Source organism: Mytilus edulis, chromosome 1 (assembly GCF_963676685.1).
Source record: "Mytilus edulis chromosome 1, xbMytEdul2.2, whole genome shotgun sequence".
NCBI classification, from domain to species: domain Eukaryota; kingdom Metazoa; phylum Mollusca; class Bivalvia; order Mytilida; family Mytilidae; genus Mytilus; species Mytilus edulis.
This window is the reverse complement of record NC_092344.1, coordinates 104,932,281-104,958,951: the sequence shown is the minus strand read 5'-3', so window position 1 is coordinate 104,958,951 and position 26,671 is coordinate 104,932,281. Positions and strand designations below refer to the sequence as shown.

Here is a 26,671-nt window from a genome sequence, read left to right as displayed (position 1 = left end):
GTTTGTTGCAGAATGACGGAATTACGGAATTTCTGACAAGGGTAAAACTATATAGCACCGACAACTTCGTTGCAGGGCCATAAAAATCATCGGGAAACGGCGTGCATCAGAGTTTTGCTGGGGTCACATTCACGAGTTTTACTGCCGTCTTTGACAGGACTATTCCCGATTAAAATTTGTCAAAAATCAAAAATATGGGAGGTTGCTTTGGAAAGTCCCTTCTAGATGGGAATTTGTATGCGTCTGGTCACGTTGCAGGCATATTGCACCCTATCTGTCTATCCGATGTTTATCTGTTAAGCACATCTCCCCCTGAACAACTTCAGTGGCGGATCCAGCCATTTTAAAAAGGAGGCGTTCCCAACCCAGAGTAAAGGGGGGGTTCCAACTATATGCTCCCATTCAAATGCATTGATCGGCCAAAAAAAGGGGGGTTCAACCCCCCGACCCCCCCCCCCCCCCTTGGATCCGCCACTGAACTGGATGGATATTGAAGAAATATTTGCACGAGAAAGCTCTAAATGTTACAGGGGAGATACTCGTTACTTTAATGTTTGGCATTACTAATCTTCCGCTAAGCGCAACTGCTCCTGAATGTTTAAAAGGACACTAGCTGTCAAATTCTGACATGGTCACCGATTTGACTCAAATTCTCATATTGTAAACCATTTTTCCAAACTATCAAATTTAAAGTATAAAATAAACAATTTACAGGGCATGGTCTCAATAAGATGTAGCTTCGTTTCGTGTGAACTATTGAGTTGACCTTATATGACCATATAAGCGATGTAAACATAAACATGGATATAAATAGATTAAGCAACTCGTGCATGAGATTTTTATAGGTCTGTTAAATTTTGTATTATAGATTAAAAATTTATGTTTATCCTCGTTTTTACCTTTATGAGAATGACTGTGTGTGGATCGAATCAGTTAATCAAACTATTTACCTTTGTTTCACTAATTTCAATGTGGACATTCTTTTCCGTTAAATACGCGTACCCGGACAATGCATGCGTTATTCTATCTCCTTCTACGGGGTTAAATTGGAGTTCACATGTATACGGATTTAGGGAGCTACCATTTGATTTTTATGGGGAGGGGCTAGGATGAAAAATTTTGTCCTGCATTTTTTTTAGCTGTAATCTCTGTCCTGCCTCTTTATTTTTCACTCTGTTCGGTCCTGCCTTTTTTTTTTTTTTTAGTTTATCCTGACTTTTTTTTACCTAAATTGTCGTCCTGACTTTTTTTTTTGCAAGTGTCTCATCCTGCCTTTTTTTTTACTCAAAACTCCTGTCCTGCCTATTTTTTCAAATTTCATCCTAGCCTCCCCATAAAAATCAAATGGTAGCTCCCTTAATCAGGTCGAATTATTCACTTGCAAGTTATCAATGTTTATGAGCTTAATTTGACAAAATTGAACCATTTTAGCTGATAAAAGCAAATTATTATTTCACTTTTTCACTTTTATTAATGATTGAACAAACAAAAAAATCATACTTTCGATTATCTCGTAGCTAGTGCCCCTTTAGTGGATTTTAATGAAATGTATGTCGGAAAAGGTAATGGAGAGAGAAACGGGGGAGAAGGGAGAAGAGGGACGGGAGAAAGGAGAAGAGGGGAGGGAGCAGGGAGAAACTGACCCCCTGTCCAGTTCCTCCTCTATAACTATGTAATTGTAGTTTTATGAGAAATAAAGTATTCGTGTATTCGTATGGGAAATGACCCAAATGATTTTTTTTTAAAGTAAGTAAATACCGAGTCTATACCAGGGTTTGTATTTTTAGTATACAAATCCTTGGTTTCTTCAAACAGTGAATGTCTCGAACTATCAGACAAAATTAAATTTTTATGATAACATATGATCACATATCCATATGATTACACTCAAAATCATATAATGTCGTTTAAACTCTAAAATCTACAACAAATATTGGCGTAAATTTAAATTTGTCAACAAAGTTGTATATATATAGTCTAAAAATAAACTCATTATAGTGTCAACTATGTCCTATGCCCCTCGAGATATGCCCATGTAGATTCAAGTTAGGGATGAATATACTATTCTGTATTTATAAACATTTATACGCTCCTTATATCACGTTCAGATAATTTTCCAACAGTCTCGATGTACATGGAAGGTAACATTATGTATTTCTTAACTCCGTTTGATTTCCAATCATACTAAAACCACCTTAAGACGTGCTGCAATACACATCATCTTAACAGAATAAACACTAAAAATCCACGTGCAAGATCATCTGAATACAGTCATGGAATGCATGATCACTTTCATCTGATTGGTCTACACTCAGAAAATAGAGTTTGTCATTGGCTTAGAAATCCCCGCCCTCACCCAAATGATGTGTTTTGGAAATAATTGTATATTCACAACGAAAGGAAGGCTTGTGTATTCCTCTTAATTCTTACATCAGGAAATAATTCTAAGATACATTCGATGTGAAAGGTAAGCGATGTTCATTTGCTTTAACTTATTTCAATATCTTTCTTAAAAAAAAAAAAAAATTGGACTTCTGTTCTGCTGTTTTTCTCTGTTGGCACAGTGTTTCATGATCTGGTTTTGTTTCAGTGTAAATAATGAATGTGCATGATTATTTTATATGTATTCGCACGTTATCTGTCAATTTTTTTAATTTTTTTTAATATATATATTCGAAATAAATGAACGAAATGCTCTTGTTATGAAAGCTTCATTGTTTATTATCAGGAGTTATTTCCCTTGCTGATCATGATTTTGACAGCTGATCGATCAAAGTGCAGTTCGACACAATCATCATATTATGGCTCTTTACAACTGAAAATAATTTGCATACATATTGATCTTTTAACATAATGAATATTTTGTTATTTTCTTGCGAAATAATTAAGTTTTGTGAAAGAAACATGCTTATCCAGGTTAGGGGGTGTGTCATTGACCTAAATGTGTAAATTTCGGTCATGAACCAGTTTCACCCATTTTCAATGTTAAATTATAAACACACGACATACACCGTTTATATTACTGATAGTGTTCTATAATAACTTGATTTAATGAGATAAATTGATTTATCATACAAAAAAGTAGTGTTTTAATAATATATCTGAGATTATATGCCATCGATGAGAAAGCATTAGACGGTGTCACGTGATCGACTAACTTTGGGAAAACTATTAGTATATAAATAGAAACATGTGTGTTTATTATAAATAGATATTAAAACTCAACAAAATTTGATTAATGAAATTCATATGCCATTTCTTTTATAGAAGATTATAAACTTTACTGGATTAAACTTTGCATTTTTTGCCATTTAGCAGAAGATGGAAAATAAATACACAACACAAGTGTCCCAATAATTACATTTAATGGGGAAACATCCTTCATTATTTTGGTACATACAAAAAATGTAAGGTACATGTAGCTTCTGCAAAGATGAAAAAGAGCATGTGAAGCTAAATCAATTTAAGTTTTTGTAAATTTTAAACAAAGTGCCATCTGATTTTTGTAAATCTTGATAATTCTGCAATGCCCTGAAACTTTCCCAGATGTATTGTACTTGGGTCTAAACTCTAAGAGTAATTTTGGGGTGCTAATTTGTCCATTTTTGTCTACAGGTAAAGGTAAACCTTCAATCTATGAGTGTTTTATTATTATTGTACAAAAATTGTTTAATGCTTGCAAAATCTTAGATAAGAAGGAAATAAAGTTAATAGTATATATATATATATTTGAAAAAAAAGGATTTTGTGGCATTTTATTTGCATTTCTTTCTAACATATTTCAGACTAAAAATGTGTATTCAATGTACCTTGAAGCAGCGCATTGATGAATGCAGTAATTCAGTAGAGAGAGAAGCTATAGAGACACTTTTATCAATAGGCAATGTTCTCAACTCAAAAGATTACTGTGAAGTGTACAAAGCACGTCAAACAGGTTCTACGAAGACATGCATACAACCAACTCCTTCACCCAAAAAAGAATCTAAACTTGCCATGGTAAGTTCATACATAACATTTATACAGAAAAAAGCTCTGAATTTTCTAATGAAGAATCAAATTTGCTGTTTAACCATATGGCATGTATGGGCTAAATAATCTGATGATGGTTAGCTTTAAATTTTAGATAATACCTTCAAGATGACCACTCAAATTTTATTTAGATACCAAAAGTTTGTTCAAAATTGTTCTTTGATTGCCATTTATTTACTAACCAAAATGTTTATTTTCTTCACTGAGAAATAAATCTATGATGAATTGTGTTCATGGGTGGTTTATCTGATAGTAATTAATCACCTCCAATCAATTAATTCACTACAATTCACTCAAAAAATAAAAGAGGGATTTTTAACTGAATCATTTTTTATACCAAACCAATGAAACAAATGCTTTCAAGGTGTTATGATTTCTAAAATCATTTTGATAGATTTTTAGCACAGAAATCTGTAGATTGTTAAAATGATGTTATTTTTTGCTTTCAGCTTTTGAAGGAAGGTAAAATAAATGACAACGAACTTCCATTTGATCGTCCAAGTCTTGTTCCGAAAATAGTGAACAGTGCTGTAAGTGAGGCTGGAAATTCCAAGATATCTGAGGTGACAAACAATGGATATGCATTGAATTCTCAATCAGTGCTGAACAACAACATTTTGAGAAATAGTCCACTTAACATTAATACATTGAGTACTAATCTACCCAAAAAATCAACGGTCATCAATAATTCTTCACAGCCACTTGTTCAGGTCATTCTCATTAACAACAATACAGTTCAGCCACTGCAGCAAGCCATGACATGTAAAGCCTGGTTAGATAAACTTTGTCCCATTGCACCAGCTCCACCTCCAGGAAACATGACTGTGGACGATATCATTAATTCTAACACTGGTAGAAGGAGGAATTATGGATGTACATATGATAAATGTGGAAAAACATACTTCAAGAGTTCACATCTCAAAGCCCACCTTCGGACACACACAGGTAAATCACTTTATTATATGCACCTTTAACAGCATGCACTAAAAATTACAAAATGTACATGCACTTAAACCCATTGAATAAAAAAAAGGTAAAAACTCAGTAAGTCTATTGATACCTTCATTATCATTTTGTTCATTTTTCAATTCCAACTTTACAAATTGTGTTAACTTTGATGATAGTGATAAATGGCTTTTAAAATCCAGCAGCAAATTGAATGCATATTGAAGACAAGAACATGTTAATGAAACTAATTTAACCCTGCTTATGTTGAGTCAGATTTATTACTTGCTAGTTTATAAGGTAACAGTCTGCAGGAAGACATGTCGCCCTATTTGGACACGTTATTCTGACTCCAAGACAGCAGAAGATAGGAGGCTATAATACACACATTCAATATCAAACTTCCTTTAAATAATGTTTGAGTACACTGAGTTAAAATGTATATAAACCATTATAATTATATGTTATAATTTTAGGTGAGAAGCCTTTTGAGTGTGATTGGGAGTCCTGTAATAGAAGATTTGCAAGGTCAGATGAACGTTCTCGACATCGCCGAACACATACAGGAGAGAAAAAATTCACATGTGAACATTGTGAAAGGCGATTTATGAGAAGTGATCATTTGGCTAAACATTTACGCAGACATGCAAGTAAAAAAGGATCATTATCATCAGACAATAGTTCAGCTTCACTTATGTCATGGACTTCATCTAGATCATCGACCAGGACATGGCATTCATCTGTATCAGAGGAGAGTTCAGGATCATGGCAAAATGATGAGGATAGGTCAGATGATAACCAATCAGTGGACTCGTATGATTCCTCATCAGTAGGAAGTGGGTGTGGTGACATTATTGTAACACCCATGGAAGTGACTGTGTAGTAATGATCATTTATGTCTTTATAACTATCCCAGTGAAAACAAGCAATATTTTCTGTATAAATAATTTGTGAATATGTGAATGTTTGATTATGTTAACAAACTTTCTTTGAAAAGTTGATTTGTTTTAAACAAAACTAAAAAGTTATTACGGCATACAATGTATATTCCCATGACAGAGAATACGGGCATGTTTAACATGTTTAACATGAAATTTGTGTAAATGTTAATGTGCATTCTTTGGTGTTTCAATTGTTGGCATAAGAAACAACATCTAGTTATTTGATATTTAAAAACTGACAGAAATAAGTTCATGTACCTGTTCAGGTAATGATGTATTGCCAGAGGCAGGTAATAGTTTTGTCAAATGACTGATAAAATATCAAACTAAAATGTCATAAATGGTAATTGTTTAGATTTAATCTAAGGGAAAATCTTGTATTGGATCTTGAAACAATTTAATCAATTTATATTTGATATACATTGTAAATGTTATATATCTTGAAAAATGAAATGCCACATTTAAGAGGCATTATATCAAAAAGTTTATTTACTTGTATCAGGTTTAAACATAAATGAACTTCCTGTAAGGAAAGCATTAATTGGAAAAGAACCAATATACATATGTATAAAATGAATCGTGCTTTCTTTGCTGTTCCCACAACTTTGGAAATTTTTACACTAGAATTGAATCCTCGTAGATTTATTAAAGGACCAAGAGACTAAATAAAAGTTTCATCAGAAAAAAAAATCTGTTGACCATTTTGATGTACTAAATAGTCTAAGCATGAAAGTTTTTTGTACTTTTACCTAGACAAAATGGAATTAGTTGTTGAGTGAGATATGTGTGTATGTAAGGTTGTTAAATGGTTGTATATTGTATAATTATATCATAAATGTTGTGTAATATAAATACTGTAGTCAACAATCAGATCATTTCTGAAGTTTCTTAAGTTTAAATTTACAAAATGTTTATGCCCTGAAGTATACAAGGCTGAAGCCATAATAGTTTATGTTGAGTTCAACACAAATGGCAATGAAGTTAAACTGAATCAAAGTAAACTATTATGGCTTTTTTAAGTTATGGCAAATTTGGTTTCATGAACATTATGAACTGATCTCAAATTGATAAGATTAATAATTTAATTTTTTAGGTAAAGATCAGTGCTTACAAGCACTTTCATTAAGACATTTTTTTATGTAAAATTTTAATGGCCACCGACATATCTCTTCTTTATCAATGTATTTTTTACTTGTGTGTTTTTCATTATTTTTGTTTTGATTTTCATATTAATTGATGGTGCTATCTATATATCCTTTCCTTCATATTACTTTTTCAGAAGTGTAAACTTTAAAGTATGTTTCTTTTTTTTTTTTTTATCAGTATAACTATACTAGGGCTAGTAACAAAATAAGTGAAATAACGAAAATACATGTATATGGAAGTGCTCTGGACACTGTAATAGACATTGTGTTTTGTCAATGAATGTGTGCATTTATTGTTGCATCTCTTTGACAGATAATCAAAGTAATTAATGGTATTCCTGAACATGTTTAAGTAGAAAATTATCAGCAAAAATACACCTTTTAGTATGTAATGTCAGTCCATTCAAAAGTGGCCTAATATTAAGACATGTAATTTGCTGCAGTTTCTGAATTTAAAGAAAAGATAACTTTTAAAAAGATCTTGTAAAATCATTTCAATACATGATGAGTTTGAGAAAAGATAATTGCTTATGAAATACTTTGTACTGTTTCAAGAAGTTATCATTATATATCTTTTGTATGTTGTACTCATGTTTTCTTAAAACTCAGGAACTAATTCAGAAGTTCAATTTTCAGTTTATGTAATGTCAATGTAAAGAATTTTGTGAAGGAATACTATAAAATATGTTTTAAGTATCCATTCATTTCTAGTCTCTCTTAGCAAATTTTTTGTCAAGTTTTTATATTTTCTGTAAGGTATCTTGATGAATAAAATTTTTACAAGTAATACTAGGTATATGGGTTGCTTTGGTTTTAGCATTTGAGCATTCCAGTTTCAACCAGAATGTTATGCAATTTTCCAGAAGGTAAAATGTATGTTTTGATGGCTGGACTTTTTTTCAAATATGAAGTTTCTAATTTTAGCATTGACAAAAAAGTACTTGCAACATGTATTTGGATTAGCATTTATGCATGTTAATTGCACATATTCTAGTAGACTAAGCCGCTTACTAGTCCTTCAAAATTCAGCAGTTTGCATGTAAAATAAATTGCTTAGGCCAACAAACATAGTTTTCTTGGGTTTCCTGCCTCCATACAAACACTGAATTTGTATGCCTACCCTAAACATTAATTGGACATTTTTGGTTAAGCACTGTGTATGTCCAACCATTTTTGATTGAGCACCCTAAGCATCCTTATAAACATTGATATAGTAATTTTTAAAAAAAAACGATCAGAGGTAATATTTTGTTTAGGCCAGAAACAAATAGACATATTTTTGTTGTACTGTAAATCTTTCTTGATTGTGTATACTTATGAATACCAGTAATAACCAATTTTCTATTGCCATCTGAATGTATCTTTTTTAAGTTGATTTTGGTCTACCATTTTGTCATGCTTTAATGAATTTTAAAAATTCAGTGATAAGCGTTAAGTTCTGAAAAGTTGAGGTTGAAAGTTATTTATTCAAGTGATATGACAGTTTATAAGATTCCTGTTTTAAATTTTGTTGAAAACAGGCAAGAAATATCTTTTGAGTTCAAATTTTTTTAATGTCTCCTACAGATCTTTTCCTAGTTTCAATTTTTGTTTGGTTTACTTTTAAGTTTTATTTTGATCTGATTATTCTACTCTTGTGTTTCTTGAAGAACCCATCATAATTATAACATATTCTTACTTTAGCTGTAGCCATGATCATATCAATGCAATGTTCAGATTTAGGTCCCATTTTGAAGTTATCTGGTCTCGTGTTCATGTTGATTTTTATTGTGTGTTTGTAAAAGATATATGTTATTTATTAATTTGATGCAATTCAAACTATTTATTTATTTCTTTAATTAAATTGATTACATTTTTACCAGTTTTGTTGTATATTTAATATAAAGACCTCTTCCAAACCACTCCAGCACTTTTCCCCAAGAATTATATATATAGTATATACATTGCACATTGTACCAAAAAAAATTGAAAAATATCAGTCCTCATGATTTCCTTAGGAAACACATTAAGAAATATTATAGGATCCTGTTAACAAGGTATCGATAAACATGAAAGATCACCCCACCTCTTACAGTGTCAAAGTGAAAAGGTAATGTACTAATAATTAAACATCTGGAAAAAGGAAATGGAGGATAAAACACAACTCTTACAACACTGAAGAACAACCATAAAGTGCTACACTTTTTCCACTTGTGCTGCACGATAGAAAGTCTCAAAACTGGTTAATATTATTCTATTATGGTCTTTTTCCACTCACCTTCGAAGCTTCTGGTGAAAAATCAGTTAGTTCATCAAATCAAGGAGGTTATATAACCTCATTGACCAAATCAAGCAGGAGTTTGAAATCTGTACTAACATATATCTCCAGTGGCGGATCCAGAGGGGGGGTTCCGGGGGTCCGCACCCCCCCTTTATTTTGGCCGATCAATGCATTTGAATCGGGACATATGTTTGCACCCCCCCCTGCACCCCCCTTTGCCCTGGGCTAGCACCCCCCCTTTCGAAAATTCCTGCATCCGCCACTGTATCTCTGAACTTTTGTGATAGCACTTTAGAACTTTAAAGACATGCCAACTTAAAAAGGGGGAATTTAGGGGGAACATAGTCTGTAGGTAAAATCTTTAATCCATCAAAGGCAAAGTTATATAAAATATAAATAAGCTAATGTCGCAAGATTTCAGAAGTCTTAACATTAATGTTTAGATATTATGTCAAATTCATAAAGACATGTTTCAAAGGTGTGTTCTCATTTCGCCTTAGCTGTGAATTCCAGGTAAAACAGGTAAAAAATATACTAAGGCCAGATGGGAATTGAACTAAGGCGAAATGTGAATTTAGATAAAAATATTCAATTCCATTTATTAAGGTAGCCAGGGTCGATGAAGCCATTTTCATATGACTGCAAAATTTGATATCATATAATGGTATGATGTTATGATGTCGTCTGCGTCGTCGTCCGAAGACACATTTGGTGTTCGGACAATAACTATAGTTTAAAGTAAATGGATCTCTGTGAAATTTAATAAGAAGGTTCAATACCAGAAAAGGAAGGTTGGATTGATTTTGGGGATGATGGTCCCAACCATTTAGGAATAAGGGGCCCAAAACAAGCATTTTTCTACTTTCTGAATAATAACTAGTGTATAAGTATTTCTATTGCTCTGAATTTGTACCACAATGTAACTATAATAGTCCAGGTTTCGTATTAGGCACTGGCTACGGTTACATGGAAATGTAACAATAATAAAAATATTATTGTTACATAGGAGACTAATTGCCGGAATGCAAAGTTGGGCAAGGAACCGATTAATTACGAATGTAACAATAATTATTGAGGCTACGGTTACATTGTGTTATTGTTACATGAAAAACAGCAATGTACGCTAAATTTATTAAATTTAAATCTTCGTTAGCTGTGTTGCTTAATTCTTTCATATGTACTATTTAATACTTGTAATAATTATAATTAATAAGTATTATTATTAAACAAATGATGTTTAAGTAGTTTTACATATTAATCTTAAAGGTAATAAAAATACCTCAGATTAGCAGTGTCAAAATTAATGCGAAAAATATAGTTTGTTGTTGAGAACTGGGGCTGATAAAGTGTTCACTTTTTGAAGTATTTAACTGCACACCTTCTCTTATTACTGTCATTATATACTTTGAACAATGGATGAAGAGATTTATTTTACCAATTTAGTTTTGGATGAAAAACTTGGGATGCGTTTGAAACGAAAATAAAACAATATCAAGACACAAATTTCATACAGCTCTATAGCTATAGCTCTATACAAAAGCAACTCTAAAAAAATGATACATCAACGGAAGCAAAGTTTGTTAACTGCTAAGTTGGATACTGAAATCTGAGGTAAACCTGACATCCGTAATGGACGGCAATGCAATCATATTGAAAGACAACATGAAACTACACCACATGCTTTCAACCAAAAGATCGGATGAGAATATCAACATTGCGAGAGTAAAATAGTATTTCTCACCGAAAGCATGGCAAACATTAAAGACCGACCGTGCAAGGGTTGTATAGCCAGTCAAGGTCGTTAAAAACTTCCATTTGTAACATTAAAGATTTCCTTATCTTCTAAAAGGAATATCGCAGAATTGAATTGCACGGTATGCGATACAGACAATACGAAATCCCGGGCTTAAAAACATGAAGTCCCGACATCCCGAAAGATCAATCTCGATATCCCGAGCTTAAAAAACACCCGATCCCGCATCCCGAAAAAGGTCCTGCCCCCTTATTACTGGTGTGTGGCTGCATGGAGTGGATTCGTCAAAATGATGTGTCGGACTTAAACATGCTCCAAAAACCACTTACTGGATATTTATAAACTGTCATTGTAATTAAAAAAAAAATAAAGACATTGTATGTATTGTAAATATAAAATAAATGTCTTAAACTTTTATTATTTAGTACATATTACAAGTCCCCATCGTACATTGCTGTTTTTCATGTAACAATAACGCTATGTAACCGTAGCCTCAATAGTTATTGTTACATTCGTAATTAATCAGGTCCTCACCCAACCATGCATTCCGGCATTTAGTCTCCAATGTAACAATAATATTTTTATTATTGTTACATTTCCATGTAACCGTAGCCAGTGCCTTCGTATTATTCCTTCAAGTTCTTTTACTTTTCGTCTTTCTAAATTGGTTTTCTTTGTCTCATATAACTTATTATCATTATACATTATTTTATTTTACCAATCATGGACCCTTGTCGGGCAGGATACATAACATCATAATACATTTATCAATGTCTTATTATGACATATATAATAATACAAATTTTATATTATCACGTCCTTATGCTTACAGCTCCCACCCTTTCTCTTCGGTCTCTCGGTCTGCGTATATCTTATCTGACCACGAAGTAAGATTCAAACATCCGAATATTAACTTTCATAAGATCTCATAATACTTGTTCAAAGGTCAAGTTAAAAGGTAAAATTCATACTACAGTGTGACACAAGTGTGACACTGTTTATCTATCATATGTCAAATATTTCCTTGTAGACTACTGTGACCTCGCAAAATTCCTAAGTGTGTAAGATGACTTCTCTCAAAAGGATTATTCATTGAATTTGTCCAATAACCTTGTGTTTATCTTGTGTTTATCTTATCATATGTTAGTAAATATTTTATTCAAACAAATGCACAGTTCAGACGCATATCTAGCCATTTTGAAAAGGGTAGTTCAAACCATCGGAACACAATGAAAAAAAAAGGGGGGTTCCACTGAAGCCACGGAACACCCACTCTCTAGGTGTCAGACCACCAATTACTCCCTCCAATTTAGTAGTCCTACTCTAACACAAAATAGTGCTTTTGATGTCATTGTTTACCTAAACTAACCCACAAATTTGCAGAAATGAAACTTTTGGTGAAAGGGAAATATATTTAGACCATTTTGAGCCAAAATTCACTTGTCTATGAGTTTGCATTAAAAATTCAGGATTAATGCGCTACATAGTACACTAATTTAAGATCTCCAGAAAACCGGGAGTTATTTTGGTAGTACCTGTCTTTTCAAGATCAGAAATCTGTTACAAGACTTTAAACATTGGTTGAAAATTGGCATGTAGAAAGGTGACACATGTACAATTCAGGATATACCTGGTTTCCTTGAAGTTAAACTTAAGGTAAAATATTTAGAAAGCTGTGAAAATTGCAAAATTTGGTTGAACAGATAGGGATTTTTAATTGGTGGTCTGACACCTCTAGCACCCACTGAATTGATGCGGAATTGGGCAACATACTGTATAATTGACAGACACCAAAATAGTGTCCGGAACACACCTTGCTAGGTCAACTATTTTGTGTTTGCGAGTTCGACTTGGAAAATAAGAGGCGGCAAATTCTTTGGATGTTACTTAGCAGAAAAATTGATTATAGATAAAGAAACTGCATATATTCTGAGACTACTATAACACATGTGTGTTATAGTAGTCTCAGATATATTTAAATTAAAAAAAAAAACCGCTTCTACCATTAACTGTCGCGATCTCAGTGTCGCCCCCCCCCCCAAAAAAAAAAAACAACCCCAGGAAATACATTTTTTTAATAATAAAAGTATAAATATTATTTAAATATACTTGAAATGTCAGAAAATATGTTTCATTTAACTTTAGGTATTTTTCTCAGGAAACCTTACCTCACTTTTATTTTAACAGGGCCGCGTAACTACATTGAGGCAAATGCCTCATGTAGGAAATTACAAAAACGCTTGTCTCCATATCAAATTGTGTTCACGGCGAGTACCTTACAATTATAGGTTAGACAATACTTGGTCATAAAACATGACCAAGTATTGTCTGACCAATTTAGAACATATTCACACTTTCAAGTGACCTTACAAAATTATCCTTTCCCATTGTAATATTCAAACCTAAATAAGAGTTCATTTTTTATAAGCTTAAATATGAAAATAAGTTATTGCAAACACTTCGACACAGTTCCAAATTTTCGATGGTTTTTTGTCAAAAATGAAAGTGGCCGCATCCTCGTTCATCCTCAATCTTTATATACATGTATGTTATGTATTATCATCAAATTCAACTTACATTTCAATATTAAGAATGAACACAAATGCGGCCACTTTCATTTAAGACAGAAACCGTCTAAAATTTAACTAAAATGCTAAAATTGTGAAGATTTCAGTAATTTAGCATGACTTGATGATGCTAGTACCCGTTATATGTACATTGTATTGAAAAACCAGGGCTACTAGCCCTGGCCCTGGTTTTTCGGGATCAATGTTTCTTATTTATTTGTCTTTTGTTTGTTGATTGCACTTTTGTATTCTGTTAGTGTCAGGCGCGGATCCAGAGGGGGGGTTCCGGGGGTTGGAACCCCCCCCCCCTTTTTTTTTGGACGATCAATGCATTTGAATGGGGACATGCAATTGGAACCCCCCTTTGTCCTGGGTTAGGCACCCCCCTTTTTAAAATGGCTGGATCCGCCCCTGAGTGTTGCATTCCTTTTGTAACTAGTAATTTTGTTATGAACTTGATCATGAGTTTAAAAAAAAACCTACAGCCACAGACTTAACTATGTGAATTCCATTTTTGCTTTATCATGCATATTGGTCTTTTGAAATTGTCCCTACAAACTTTTAAAAGTCTGACACTGAATTTATACATTTTGCTTTAAGACCAGAATATTGTCAAAAAAATATTAAAACAAAACTTGCATTTTCAGATTATGAAAGGGTCTTCGGAACACCCATAAAGCATGATTTTGCATCATTTGTTCTATAGCTTCTTGGACCTTCAGTGGCTCCGGATCAAAACCCTTAAAAAAATTTAAAAATATGTTTGCCAATACTTTTAAAAGAGGCTAGTTACAACCAAATTAATACTATGTATCTATGCAATACATTTATATGCAGTTGCGAATATAAAAGATTCATTTCTGCAGAGGATGATGATTAATTCTGATTAAATGGTACATAATGACTTGACTAAACATGTATTATTATGTATAATAAACAAATCATTTAAAAATTGTATGTTTTCGAATATCATAAATAAAGTTGAGAAAATTAATAATCAGTCCCTTGCTTTAATGAAAATGGAAAAATCTTGCTTCAATAGTGCAGAAAATGAATAATCTGTCCTTTTAGTTTAAAAAAATAAATAGCCGATCAAACCCCACCCACCCACCAACCCAGAATATCAAATGGTCGTCCCCTAAGCACCGATTTACACTTTACACATATTTTCATTCCTTCAAAAATAAGTACAGATTGTTGTCTGGTTTTTTTCACTCGCTTTATGTTAGATTTCAAATCATTGGAATAATAAATAATACAAGTACACACCCGTGATATCGCGGGCCCGTGACTGAATTAAAGTATATAACTATGCCTAAGCCTTATTTTAGTAATTAGTATTGTCATCTGATAAAGTCATGTCGATTATAAGATACAAAGTTTTCTCTGCTTTCAAATCTTTCTGTTTGAACCCGTCGACCTGGAACTTATCAATTATTGGTAATATTAATTATTTGGAAAACAAAAGGTCCTGGCTATCCAGGAATGGAGTATTTTTAATCAACAGCATTGTCCTATATTAGTTATCTTAGAAAGTCTTGCTGATTGCTGAATAAAACTACAATAGGGAACAATTTGACAATGATTGAACTTATTAGTGTCAGCCCTTTGATTATGACCCGTGTATATAGCAAAATCCCAAATACACCGTTTGGTGGTGCGCCTGTCAAATGCGGAACGTACAGATAAGGTAATAGCTAACAGGTGAATATACTATTGGTATCGGTATCGGATTCGACCCGGAAAGTGTTAATTATTGGCAATATTAATTATGTGGAAAACAAAAGGGTCTGGAGTGGTGTAATTTTTAATCTACACCATTGTCCTATATTAGTTATATATCTATACTATTAAACGAGAAGACCTCATTTTTGGTGTCGCTTCTCTCCTTTCCACAATAAATTAATCAACACGCCTCTGTGTCCTATAGGTACAGTGCATAGTCGCATTTGTCATCCATTCATATGATTATTCAGATTGAGTTATTTTGGGAGAAAAACGAGAAAAAAGGCATCCGGATATTGTCCCGTCATTGGACAAAATTTGAAGTCGGATTAGACTTCCGGTTTGCGTTTTTCTGTATACTTTGAACATATATATACAAAGAATAAAGTGTATTTTCAGAATTCTATCTGCTATCGTTTTCAAGTTTACTATCCACGGCGGTCACACAGTTTATTAAATACCGAGGGTCTGTATACTATATCAATGACCACCATGGATCGATTAGTAAACTTAGAATTTAAAGTAAATACACTATATTTATATATTATTAACCAACTTACTACAATATGTATAGAAATGCCCATGCTTTATTAAAGGAAAATTTCAACATCTGGTCATTATGAACGGAAAAATTGCTACAGCCAGTCATTACGAAATCTCAGTCATGCATTACGAAATATCAGTCATGCATTACGAAATCACACCCGTGCATTACGAAATCACAGTCATGCATTATGAACAGATGAAACGGAACATCGATTAAATCAAAATGTCGTTTATTTCTTTAAATAAGTGTGACATTTTTTTGTTTTTTTTAAACTTAATATCATAAAAACAAGTTTAAATGATGTTCATTCACATTGTTTTGTAACGACTTGAAACGGAAATATTTCACAGCCTTTTTCGAGTACGACTTTCGATTATTATCACTGTTTCATTTCCGTTGTTCAATCCTCGGATTGCAGACTAAAGAATAGTTAAACTGTCTGATTTATTCTTCCCAGCTACTTTTTATTTGCTAGATGAAATGAATTTTAATAGCATAAAATTAAGTACTTGGATGAGAAATCAGAAATTACATCTGACAGTCACAATGTTGACCAAAATTCCATGCGAAATTGAATGCGAAAAGACAAGTAGAAGTTCAGCTATGAAAAAAATTTCCTGTATCTTCTTCACGGTAAGTTTCCTACTCTTTGTTTAATCGAAGAATTAAAACAATTTAATAAAAATGTTATGAAACGGGCTTTTCTGTGTTGGTCCTGTTGTAGTTTGTGGATAGCTGTATAATATTTTGGATCCGAGACTCGAAGACTGTTCTCGAATGAACATGATGAAGATCTATGCCTTTATAGTTGGTTAATAAAAGTATCAATATATGGACTTTTTCTTATTGGCCCTGTAACATGCCCTTGATATTAATAATGGCCTCGGACAGTTGTAATGGCCCTCGGCGTTGCCTCAGGGCCATTACAACCATCCTTGGCCATTATTAACACCTCGGGCATGTTACAGGGCCAATATGAAAAAGTCCATACATTAATACTATAGTAATGAATGTTCATAAAATACAGATAAGCGCTAAAAATATTCATGTGAACTTTTGATACCTTTTCTGAAATTCTCCAGTCATTAAATCTTTTACAAAATTCATTGATTACAAAAAAAAGAAGATGTGATATGATTGCCATGTTGAGACAACTCTCCACAAGAGACCAATATGACACAGAAATTAACAACTACAGGTCACCGTACGACCTTCAACAACGAGCAAAGCCCATACCGCATACTCAGCTTCAAAAAGCCCCGAACTGACAATTCAAACCAGAAAACTAGCGGCCTTATTTATGTACAAAAAGTGAACAACTCTCCACAAGAGACCAATATGACACAGAAATTAACAACTACAGGTCACCGTACGACCTTCAACAACGAGCAAAGCCCATACCGCATACTCAGCTTCAAAAGGCCCCGAACTGACAATGTAAAACAATTCAAACCAGAAAACTAGCGGCCTTATTTATGTTCAAAAAGTGAACGAAAAACAAATATGTAACACATAAACAAACGACAACCACTGAATTACAGGCTCCTTACTTAAATGTTCATAACATACTAAATGAAAACTATGTTCATATTGAAATTGATAGAAAACCAAAAATTGGCAATTTTGGAAATAAAGGAGGAGGGATAAAAAAAAAAGCATTTTCCTGTCCCAAATAACCTATATGACTTATGATACTTTTGCTGAAATTCTCCAGTCATTCAATATTTTACAAAATTCTTCCAACAACACTTTACATACTTTAAACTACGCTCTGAATGCCCGCGATTTCGCGGGTGTGTTCTAGTAGAGTTGAATTCTTTGATTTGTCGTTTTTACCCGATGACGGCTGACAAATTGGACCTCGTAATTTTAGTATTATAGATATTCTAACGTTTTCCCAATTATGATTTGCAAAATACCCGATTCCATGATTTTTTTTTTACTATTGCAAAGGTCTATTGATTGTTACCAATATATATCTAGTAGGCATATCAATGTGATATTTTATCTTGACTATCTAGCAGAACCATCAGTGGGAAACATATGTCTAAATAATGACAAAGATCCGTCCAACAACCTGTTGGGGTATTGGCTTTGTTCATTGTTGAATGCCGTACAGTGATCTATAGTTGTATATTTCTGTGTCATTTGGTCTCCGTTGTGAAGAGTTGTCTCATTGGCAATCATGCCACATCTTCTTTTTTATATTCTCTTCATGAATAATGCCAGAAAGTCAACAATTGTCTTTGTCGTTACTTACTAGTTAGACATTTTGAAAGAATCCTAATATATCTTTCTAAATCGAAGGTCGTGGTCACAAGACGAAAATTAAGATTGTGCAAAACAGTATAAATTCATATCACATTTACATTTTCTATTCCTGAATACCTGATAGATATATCATTACCTATGGAAGGTAAGAATAAAATGTCTTTGTCGTTACTTACTAGTTAGACATTTTGAAAGAATCCTAATATATCTTTCTAAATCGAAGGTCGTGGTCACAAGACGAAAATCAAGATTGTGCAAAACAGTATAAATTCATATCACATTTACATTTTCTATTCCTGAATACCTGATAGATATATCATTACCTATGGAAGGTAAGAATAAAATTCATAAATGTAGATTTTGAACAGGGTGTCAGGCACTTAATCGTAATAATTTCAGAAATCACTGTGATACATGTATTTTATTTAAATGTTGCATCATCTGTTCTTTTGTAACTTGGATGGAGAGTTGTCTCATTGGCACTCATAGCACATCTTCCTAAATCTAACAAGCAATTAGTCCGCAAAATAAGTAACCATAATTTAATAATACGACCATCTTTTGTCCGCATTGGTCATCATGATTATTTATACTTTTATATTTCTATGCCGGGTGAATTTATGTATCAATCTTTCTCTATTTGATAGATATGAACTTGCGAAAACAATTTATTTTAAAAGAAAATATAAATTGACTTAAAGTCAACGTCGTCATTCAAACAGTAAAATAGTTTAAGGTGAATCAGTGGTTTAACAAGCCCAAGGTGACACATATGATTTGCATACGCCCTCATAACACTATATATTATATTAACGACTAAATATAAAATGACACTCTTAAAATTATGAAACCTTATTCGCAACGTTTTGTGTCCATTGAGATGTGCTGTACGAAATTTCTGGTTTGAATGTCATGTATACACAAAAATCTTACTTTCGTGAAAAAATAAACAAGTTAGTGTCGCCAAAAATGTATGGCCTGAACATTTGGACTGACTGTAAATTAAAAAAAAAAGTCGGTAGTATATTTATAATTCTATGACTTTTGGAACAATCTGCGGAGCAAAGTTTTACTAAATATATATATTCTATATCAATTTAAGCACATCATATTACGTTTTATATATAAAAAGAAAGTCAAGACGATTGCCGAACAAAGAAAGGTTCATCAAACCTCACAAAAAAATAACTTGATCAACCCTCGGATCCAAAGTCTTTTAGGTATAGTTTCTGTAAGCAATTTATGGTGTAAAGGAAAAAATATACCTCATTCGAATCTGAATTGTTTCCCTTTATACAGTACTTGAATATTCTAGAAAACTGCAATGATTTTAAGGTAAAAATCGGTCTTTTCCTTTCGGATTTAAAGTTAACAGTGCGTTTACTGATATTTGATGGTCATATAGGTAAAAATGACATAATTTGTTTCAGCACAGCATGTACAAAGGGTTTTGAAATTTGCTTTTTTGATTCGTTAGTCATGTTGCAGATTTCAACTTATTGATACAATAATTTAGGGTTCAAGATGATTTTTTTTTGGGAAGGGGGGGGGGGGGTGATAACCCTTACAAACCTCCAGTGGCGGATCCAGAGGGGGCGTAGAGGGCGTACGCCACCTCCTTTTGCTCGGGCTTTTTTTTTGTAAAAGGATTAATCAGACTAGACTTACGTGAACTTTGCCGTTTCCCGCGTACTGTAGTATTAAATCTTATGCGACAATTCTTAACTTATGAAGATATTTTTCGCTGGAATTTACTGATTGTATTGTCAAAGTCATGTGATTCCCTATGGTGGAGTTGACCCGTAAGTCGGAAAAAACGTCGCTTAGTCATTTTGAAATTCAAATTACAGTAACACATTGCTTAGGCTGAGGATAACAATTATGACACCAAGTCAAAGCGACACGGGATTGAGCAAGAACGTATTAACTTCTATTTCACTATTCCACCAAACACTTTATAGACTATTACACTCTCATGAAATAAAGTTCCACGGCAATATTATTTACCTACGAAAACAGTCATGTTTAACCCCAAACGCCCAAGCCTATTTTAAAATAACATAGCTGAATAATGATCCCCACTCAGTATATTCTAAATATATTTAAAGTCTAAGGTATACGGACCATTTGATATGTGGTGACAATCTCAGATATTTGAGAGAAAAAAAATACTCTGATTTTTGCCTTAAACATACAAATTCTGCCTGTATCTGGATTTAAAACAATAATATTGTCCACTGTTTTTGCTATTAGAAACAAAATATTCCAACAGAATTATTTAGCATTAAATGGACATGATAAACAAAAACAGCATATTTTTTTGTGGCAGGGGTTTGCATGTCTGACAGGAATGTCTGTTTCACCGAACTGATATATCAAATACTTTTTTCAAGACTGAAACCTGCCTGCTGGGTATGGCCTTTATGTCTCCATTTGTCGACCGTCATTCATAAATTTGTTGTCATTTCAGACTCATTTGTAACCTTTGGTTGATTTGGAACCCCTCACTTCCCTTAATTTTGTTGGGTGAAACATATCAACCAAACATTTGGATGAAAATTGCTTGTTTGTCTTTTTTAACTGGTATCGGCTGTATTGTAAATTTCATAGAATACCCCGGTGTATATCTTGTTTACAACAAGAAATTTGTGAGGTTATGATAACTTAACTTACAACAAAACGGCGAGATTTTTCCATGTCTATTTTTTATTGACAAGTCCCAAATCAAATTTATCAGTTCATAGCTTTGGATCCATACTATCATTTTATGATAGACAATTAATACAGCATCGAAAATGTCCAACTTTACTGCAACTACAAAATATGCATGCTTAATGCCAGAAACCGTTTAAAAAGTGCATATTACACTTATCTTATGTGTTTAGCCCAAAAAGGTCCCCAAAATTTTTCGCATCGCTACGCTCGGCGATCTTTAAAAACTTCGCCCCCTTTCTAAAATACTGGATCCGCCCCTGACCTCTATAGAACTACTGTAACTTTGAGAAAGCATCAATAAAAGCAGTTTGTTTTTGTTATGATATTATTTTCATTAACATTCATTTTTACAGATTCATTAATTTGATTCATGTCATTTATTAAAAAAAAAAGACAAATACTACAGCAGTAAAACTTAACAAGTTCTAATTTGGTAGTGTTAAACTTTGGGGGTTTTGAGTTTTAATGGAACTTAAGGTTCAAATGTAATGATTGGGAACGAGAAAAAAATATAATGAAATTGTGGAATATATTGCCTAAGACTCACAAAAAAATAAAACAATTTACCATACCACGTCATACACAGAACACAACAACGTCGAATCTATAATTATAGTTTTTAAACATGAGATATACAATGTTAGCGATAGCTGAATTGAAAATAAGGAAATGAGGTCTGATTAATAAAGTAACTTTGAATTCAGAATATTAAACCTATCAAGTTTCCTTATCCAGAAGTGGGGTCTGGTAAATACGGCTGATCTTCAGGACTCACTCTAACTGTTGAAAAACACATTTACATGTAATATAGTCTTCTCTGTTAGATTTAAGCTTTTTAGAGAAGGATGGTTACATATGCTGACATCAGACTCGGACTTCTCTTGCACTGAATTTTAATGTGCGTATTGTTATGCGTTTACTTTTCTACATTGGCTAGAGGTATAGGGGGAGGGTTGAGATCTCACAAACATGTTTAACCCCGCCGCATTTTTGCGCCTGTCCCAAGTCAGGAGCCTCTGGCCTTTGTTAGTCTTGTATTAAGTTAATTTTAGTTTCTTGTGTACAATTTGGAAATTAGTATGGCGTTCATTATCACTGAACTAGTATATATTTGTTGAGGGGCCAGCTGAAGGACGCCTCCGGGTGCGGGAATTTCTCGCTACATTGAAGACCTGTTGGTGACCTTCTGCTGTTGTTTTTTCTATGGTCGGGTTGTTGTCTCTTTGACACATTCCCAATTTCCATTCTCAATTTTATTCCAACAACAGTTAAAATTGCAGTTAAAAATATCATTAAACGACTTCTTCTTTTTAAAGTAATATTCGTAGTTTACTCTGAACGTCATGTTGCCCAATGTAATGTATGTTGTTCCTTGTCTTATTTTTATTGAGAAGAAATGATCTGTTAAAATAAGTAAAATGGTATAATAATTTACTTGTATCACTCCGATTGTGTTTTCCTGGAAGCATCAAATTAGGCAAATAATATAGAACTATGGTTTTGAGAATAACTTAGAAAAAAATGTACAGATTTAATTAAAAAGCATGGTGAAGGAACCGCGGTTTGATTTAAGAAGTAAAATATGAAAAATACCGAACTCAATAGATAATTAAAATCGGAAAGTCTCTTATCAAATCGCAAAATCAAAAGCTCAAACATATCAAACAATCGGAAAACACCTGTCATATTCAAGACTGGGTAGTGGGTACACGCATTTTCCTATGTTGAAAATGATGGATTGAAACTGGTTTTACAGCTAGCTAAACCTCTCACTTGTATGACGGTCGCATAACGTACCATTATATATTGGCAACAATGTGTGAACAAAACAAATGAGTGTCCTGGATAACAAAACTACATACACAAACCTCTCAATTTCCTCAATTTTAATTAGATTGCAATTTCTTTAAATTCTTTTTGTTGTTTTAGATTTTCTAGATTCATTGAATACTTCTTCAGGTCACCCTTCTTTACAATTTTGCATAATTTTGATAACGTGGTTAAATTAAGACCCCCATCTCCCATAAGAACCAATATGCCAACTTGCTTCTTTAACATCTTGAATCAAACTGCCTGAATATCTTTGTTATCGCAGTCGTGTTTGTAAAGGATATTTTAAAATATTAGAATCCTTCTTAATTTAACGTTTACCTGAGGGAATTGCAATTTTAGTATGTGTTAATTTGATAATAGAAATGTTGAAACAGAGCGAGATTAATGAGCGGAGTGTTTCATCAGCGAATGAAGTCGATTAGACCAGCATCCACCATTTACTTACAGTGCCCAGGCCCCTGGCTTAGAACAGACACACACATACATTAAGAGGCAGAATTATACATGGGTGAATGATACCATTGTTATGCGTGTATTGTTTTCAGAATAAATCAGTTTTTTTTTTAATCTTTCTTTTTTTTTTCAACCTCATACAACTTATTGTTTATTATTGGTTTAGTTCATTGTTGAAGGCTGTACGTTTTCCTGTTTTTATCTATATCTTCAAGTTATTTATACTAGAACACACCCGCGAAATCGCGGGCATTCAGAGCGTAGTTTAAAGTAACAGTATGTAAAGTGTTGTTTTTTTTACCCTCCACCTTTATTTCCAAAGTTCCCAATTTTTGGTTTTCTATCAATTTCAATATGAACATACATTTAGTATGTTATGAACATTTATTTAAGTAAGGAGCCTGTAATTCAGTGGTTGTCGTTTGTTTATGTGTTACATATTTGTTTTTCGTTCATTTTTTGTACATAAATAAGGCCGCTAGTTTTCTCGTTTGCATTGTTTTACATTGTCATTTCGACACCTTTTGAAGCTGAGTATGCGGTATGGGCTTTGCTCTTTATTGAAGGCCGTACGGTGACCTATAGTTGTTAATTTCTGTGTCATTTTGGTCTCTTGTGGAGTTTTGTCTCAACATGGCATTCATACCACATCTTCTTTTTTTGTAATCAATGAATTTTGTAAAAGATTTAATGACTGGAGAATTTCAGAAAAAAGTATCAAAAGTTCACATGAATAATTTTAGCGATTATCTCACAGGCACTTGTTTCTATCCATACGAAGGTCGACTATCCATATAAATAGAAGAAGGTGGCTAACGAAATTTTTTTTAGGTCACGACAGTCTCCGCTTGGGACGCTTTTTCTACCCTTCAACTTAATGCTAAAAATCCCTACCTTATATGAATCGATTCAGTGAATATTTTCCTTTAACACTAAACTAATTTCATAATCCCCACAGTGTTCCTCTTCACGGTAATCTACTCTCAATTCACTAAACCATGTCCAAAAGTTCAACTACCATCTTTCCAATGTATCTACTTCCGGTTGTGGGCAGAATGCTATCTTTTTAAAAACGAAATGATTCTGTAAAATTACCAGTTTATTATTTTCATTATCAATATATTTTTAAAGATGAAATTTCACCGAAATAAGTACATTTATTGTTGTTATTAAAAAAATCAGAAAGTCAGAAACTATTTTGAATGAATTCGATAATACTAGAGAATTCCGAATGTATATGGTAACTCTAAAGAATTTCATCGATCTTTTATTTTGGAGGTAAAAAACGTATCAGAATTAGGGGAAAGAAACTGAGTCAATGAAAACAAAATAAATTTACTGCGATGTCAACCGGAAGTAGATACATTGGAAAGATGGTAGTTGAACTTTTGGACATGGTTTAGTGAATTGAGAGTAGATTACCGTGAAGAGGAACACTGTGGGGATTATGAAATTAGTTTAGTGTTAAAGGAAAATATTCACTGAATCGATTCATATAAGGTAGGGATTTTTAGCATTAAGTTGAAGGGTAGAAAAAGCGTCCCAAGCGGAGACTGTCGTGACCTAAAAAAAATTTCGTTAGCCACCTTCTTCTATTTATATGGATAGTCGACCTTGGTATGGATAGAAACAAGTGCCTGTGGATTATCTGTATATTATGAACATTCATTACTATATAAATAAAGCGTATTTACTTTCAATTCTAAGTTTACTATAAATCGATCCATGGTGATCATTGATATAGTATACAGACCCTCTCTATTTAATAAACTCTGTGACTGCCGTGGATAGTAAACTTGAAAATGATAGCAGATAAAAATAATACTAGAGAATTCCGAATGTATATGGTAACTCTAAAGAATTTCATCGATCTTTTATTTTGGAGGTAAAAAACGTATCAGAATTAGGGGAAAGAAACTGAGTCAATGAAAACAAAATAAATTTACTGCGATGTCAACCGGAAGTAGATACATTGGAAAGATGGTAGTTGAACTTTTGGACATGGTTTAGTGAATTGAGAGTAGATTACCGTGAAGAGGAACACTGTGGGGATTATGAAATTAGTTTAGTGTTAAAGGAAAATATTCACTGAATCGATTCATATAAGGTAGGGATTTTTAGCATTAAGTTGAAGGGTAGAAAAAGCGTCCCAAGCGGAGACTGTCGTGACCTAAAAAAAATTTCGTTAGCCACCTTCTTCTATTTATATGGATAGTCGACCTTGGTATGGATAGAAACAAGTGCCTGTGGATTATCTGTATATTATGAACATTCATTACTATATAAATAAAGCGTATTTACTTTCAATTCTAAGTTTACTATAAATCGATCCATGGTGATCATTGATATAGTATACAGACCCTCTCTATTTAATAAACTCTGTGACTGCCGTGGATAGTAAACTTGAAAATGATAGCAGATAAAAATAATACTAGAGAATTCCGAATGTATATGGTAACTCTAAAGAATTTCATCGATCTTTTATTTTGGAGGTAAAAAACGTATCAGAATTAGGGGAAAGAAACTGAGTCAATGAAAACAAAATAAATTTACTGCGATGTCAACCGGAAGTAGATACATTGGAAAGATGGTAGTTGAACTTTTGGACATGGTTTAGTGAATTGAGAGTAGATTACCGTGAAGAGGAACACTGTGGGGATTATGAAATTAGTTTAGTGTTAAAGGAAAATATTCACTGAATCGATTCATATAAGGTAGGGATTTTTAGCATTAAGTTGAAGGGTAGAAAAAGCGTCCCAAGCGGAGACTGTCGTGACCTAAAAAAAATTTCGTTAGCCACCTTCTTCTATTTATATGGATAGTCGACCTTGGTATGGATAGAAACAAGTGCCTGTGGATTATCTGTATATTATGAACATTCATTACTATATAAATAAAGCGTATTTACTTTCAATTCTAAGTTTACTATAAATCGATCCATGGTGATCATTGATATAGTATACAGACCCTCTCTATTTAATAAACTCTGTGACTGCCGTGGATAGTAAACTTGAAAATGATAGCAGATAAAAATAATACTAGAGAATTCCGAATGTATATGGTAACTCTAAAGAATTTCATCGATCTTTTATTTTGGAGGTAAAAAACGTATCAGAATTAGGGGAAAGAAACTGAGTCAATGAAAACAAAATAAATTTACTGCGATGTCAACCGGAAGTAGATACATTGGAAAGATGGTAGTTGAACTTTTGGACATGGTTTAGTGAATTGAGAGTAGATTACCGTGAAGAGGAACACTGTGGGGATTATGAAATTAGTTTAGTGTTAAAGGAAAATATTCACTGAATCGATTCATATAAGGTAGGGATTTTTAGCATTAAGTTGAAGGGTAGAAAAAGCGTCCCAAGCGGAGACTGTCGTGACCTAAAAAAAATTTCGTTAGCCACCTTCTTCTATTTATATGGATAGTCGACCTTGGTATGGATAGAAACAAGTGCCTGTGGATTATCTGTATATTATGAACATT

The 26,671-nt window shown here is 33.1% G+C and overlaps 1 protein-coding gene across 1 annotated transcript; it reads left to right on the top strand.

The window, feature by feature from the left end:
• The first annotated feature begins 2,015 nt into the window (after positions 1–2,015).
• LOC139517074 (Krueppel-like factor 10) lies at positions 2,016–8,918 on the top strand. Its single transcript, XM_071307734.1, has 4 exons — positions 2,016–2,467; positions 3,786–3,996; positions 4,479–4,974; positions 5,451–8,918. Exons 2-4 carry the CDS (start codon positions 3,793–3,795, stop codon positions 5,855–5,857), a joined length of 1,107 nt encoding a protein of 368 aa, XP_071163835.1. The 5' UTR covers positions 2,016–2,467; positions 3,786–3,792; the 3' UTR covers positions 5,858–8,918.
• Positions 8,919–26,671: the final 17,753 nt, after the last annotated feature.

Excerpts from the sequence above, each read along its gene's own strand:
- LOC139517074 (XM_071307734.1), top strand. The coding sequence starts at position 3,793 with ATGTGTATTCAATGTACCTTGAAGCAGCGCATTGATGAATGCAGTAAT. Across the intron at positions 3,997-4,478 it reads AAGAATCTAAACTTGCCATG|CTTTTGAAGGAAGGTAAAAT; the intron begins GTAAGTTCATAC and ends TTTTGCTTTCAG. Across the intron at positions 4,975-5,450 it reads CCACCTTCGGACACACACAG|GTGAGAAGCCTTTTGAGTGT; the intron begins GTAAATCACTTT and ends TTATAATTTTAG.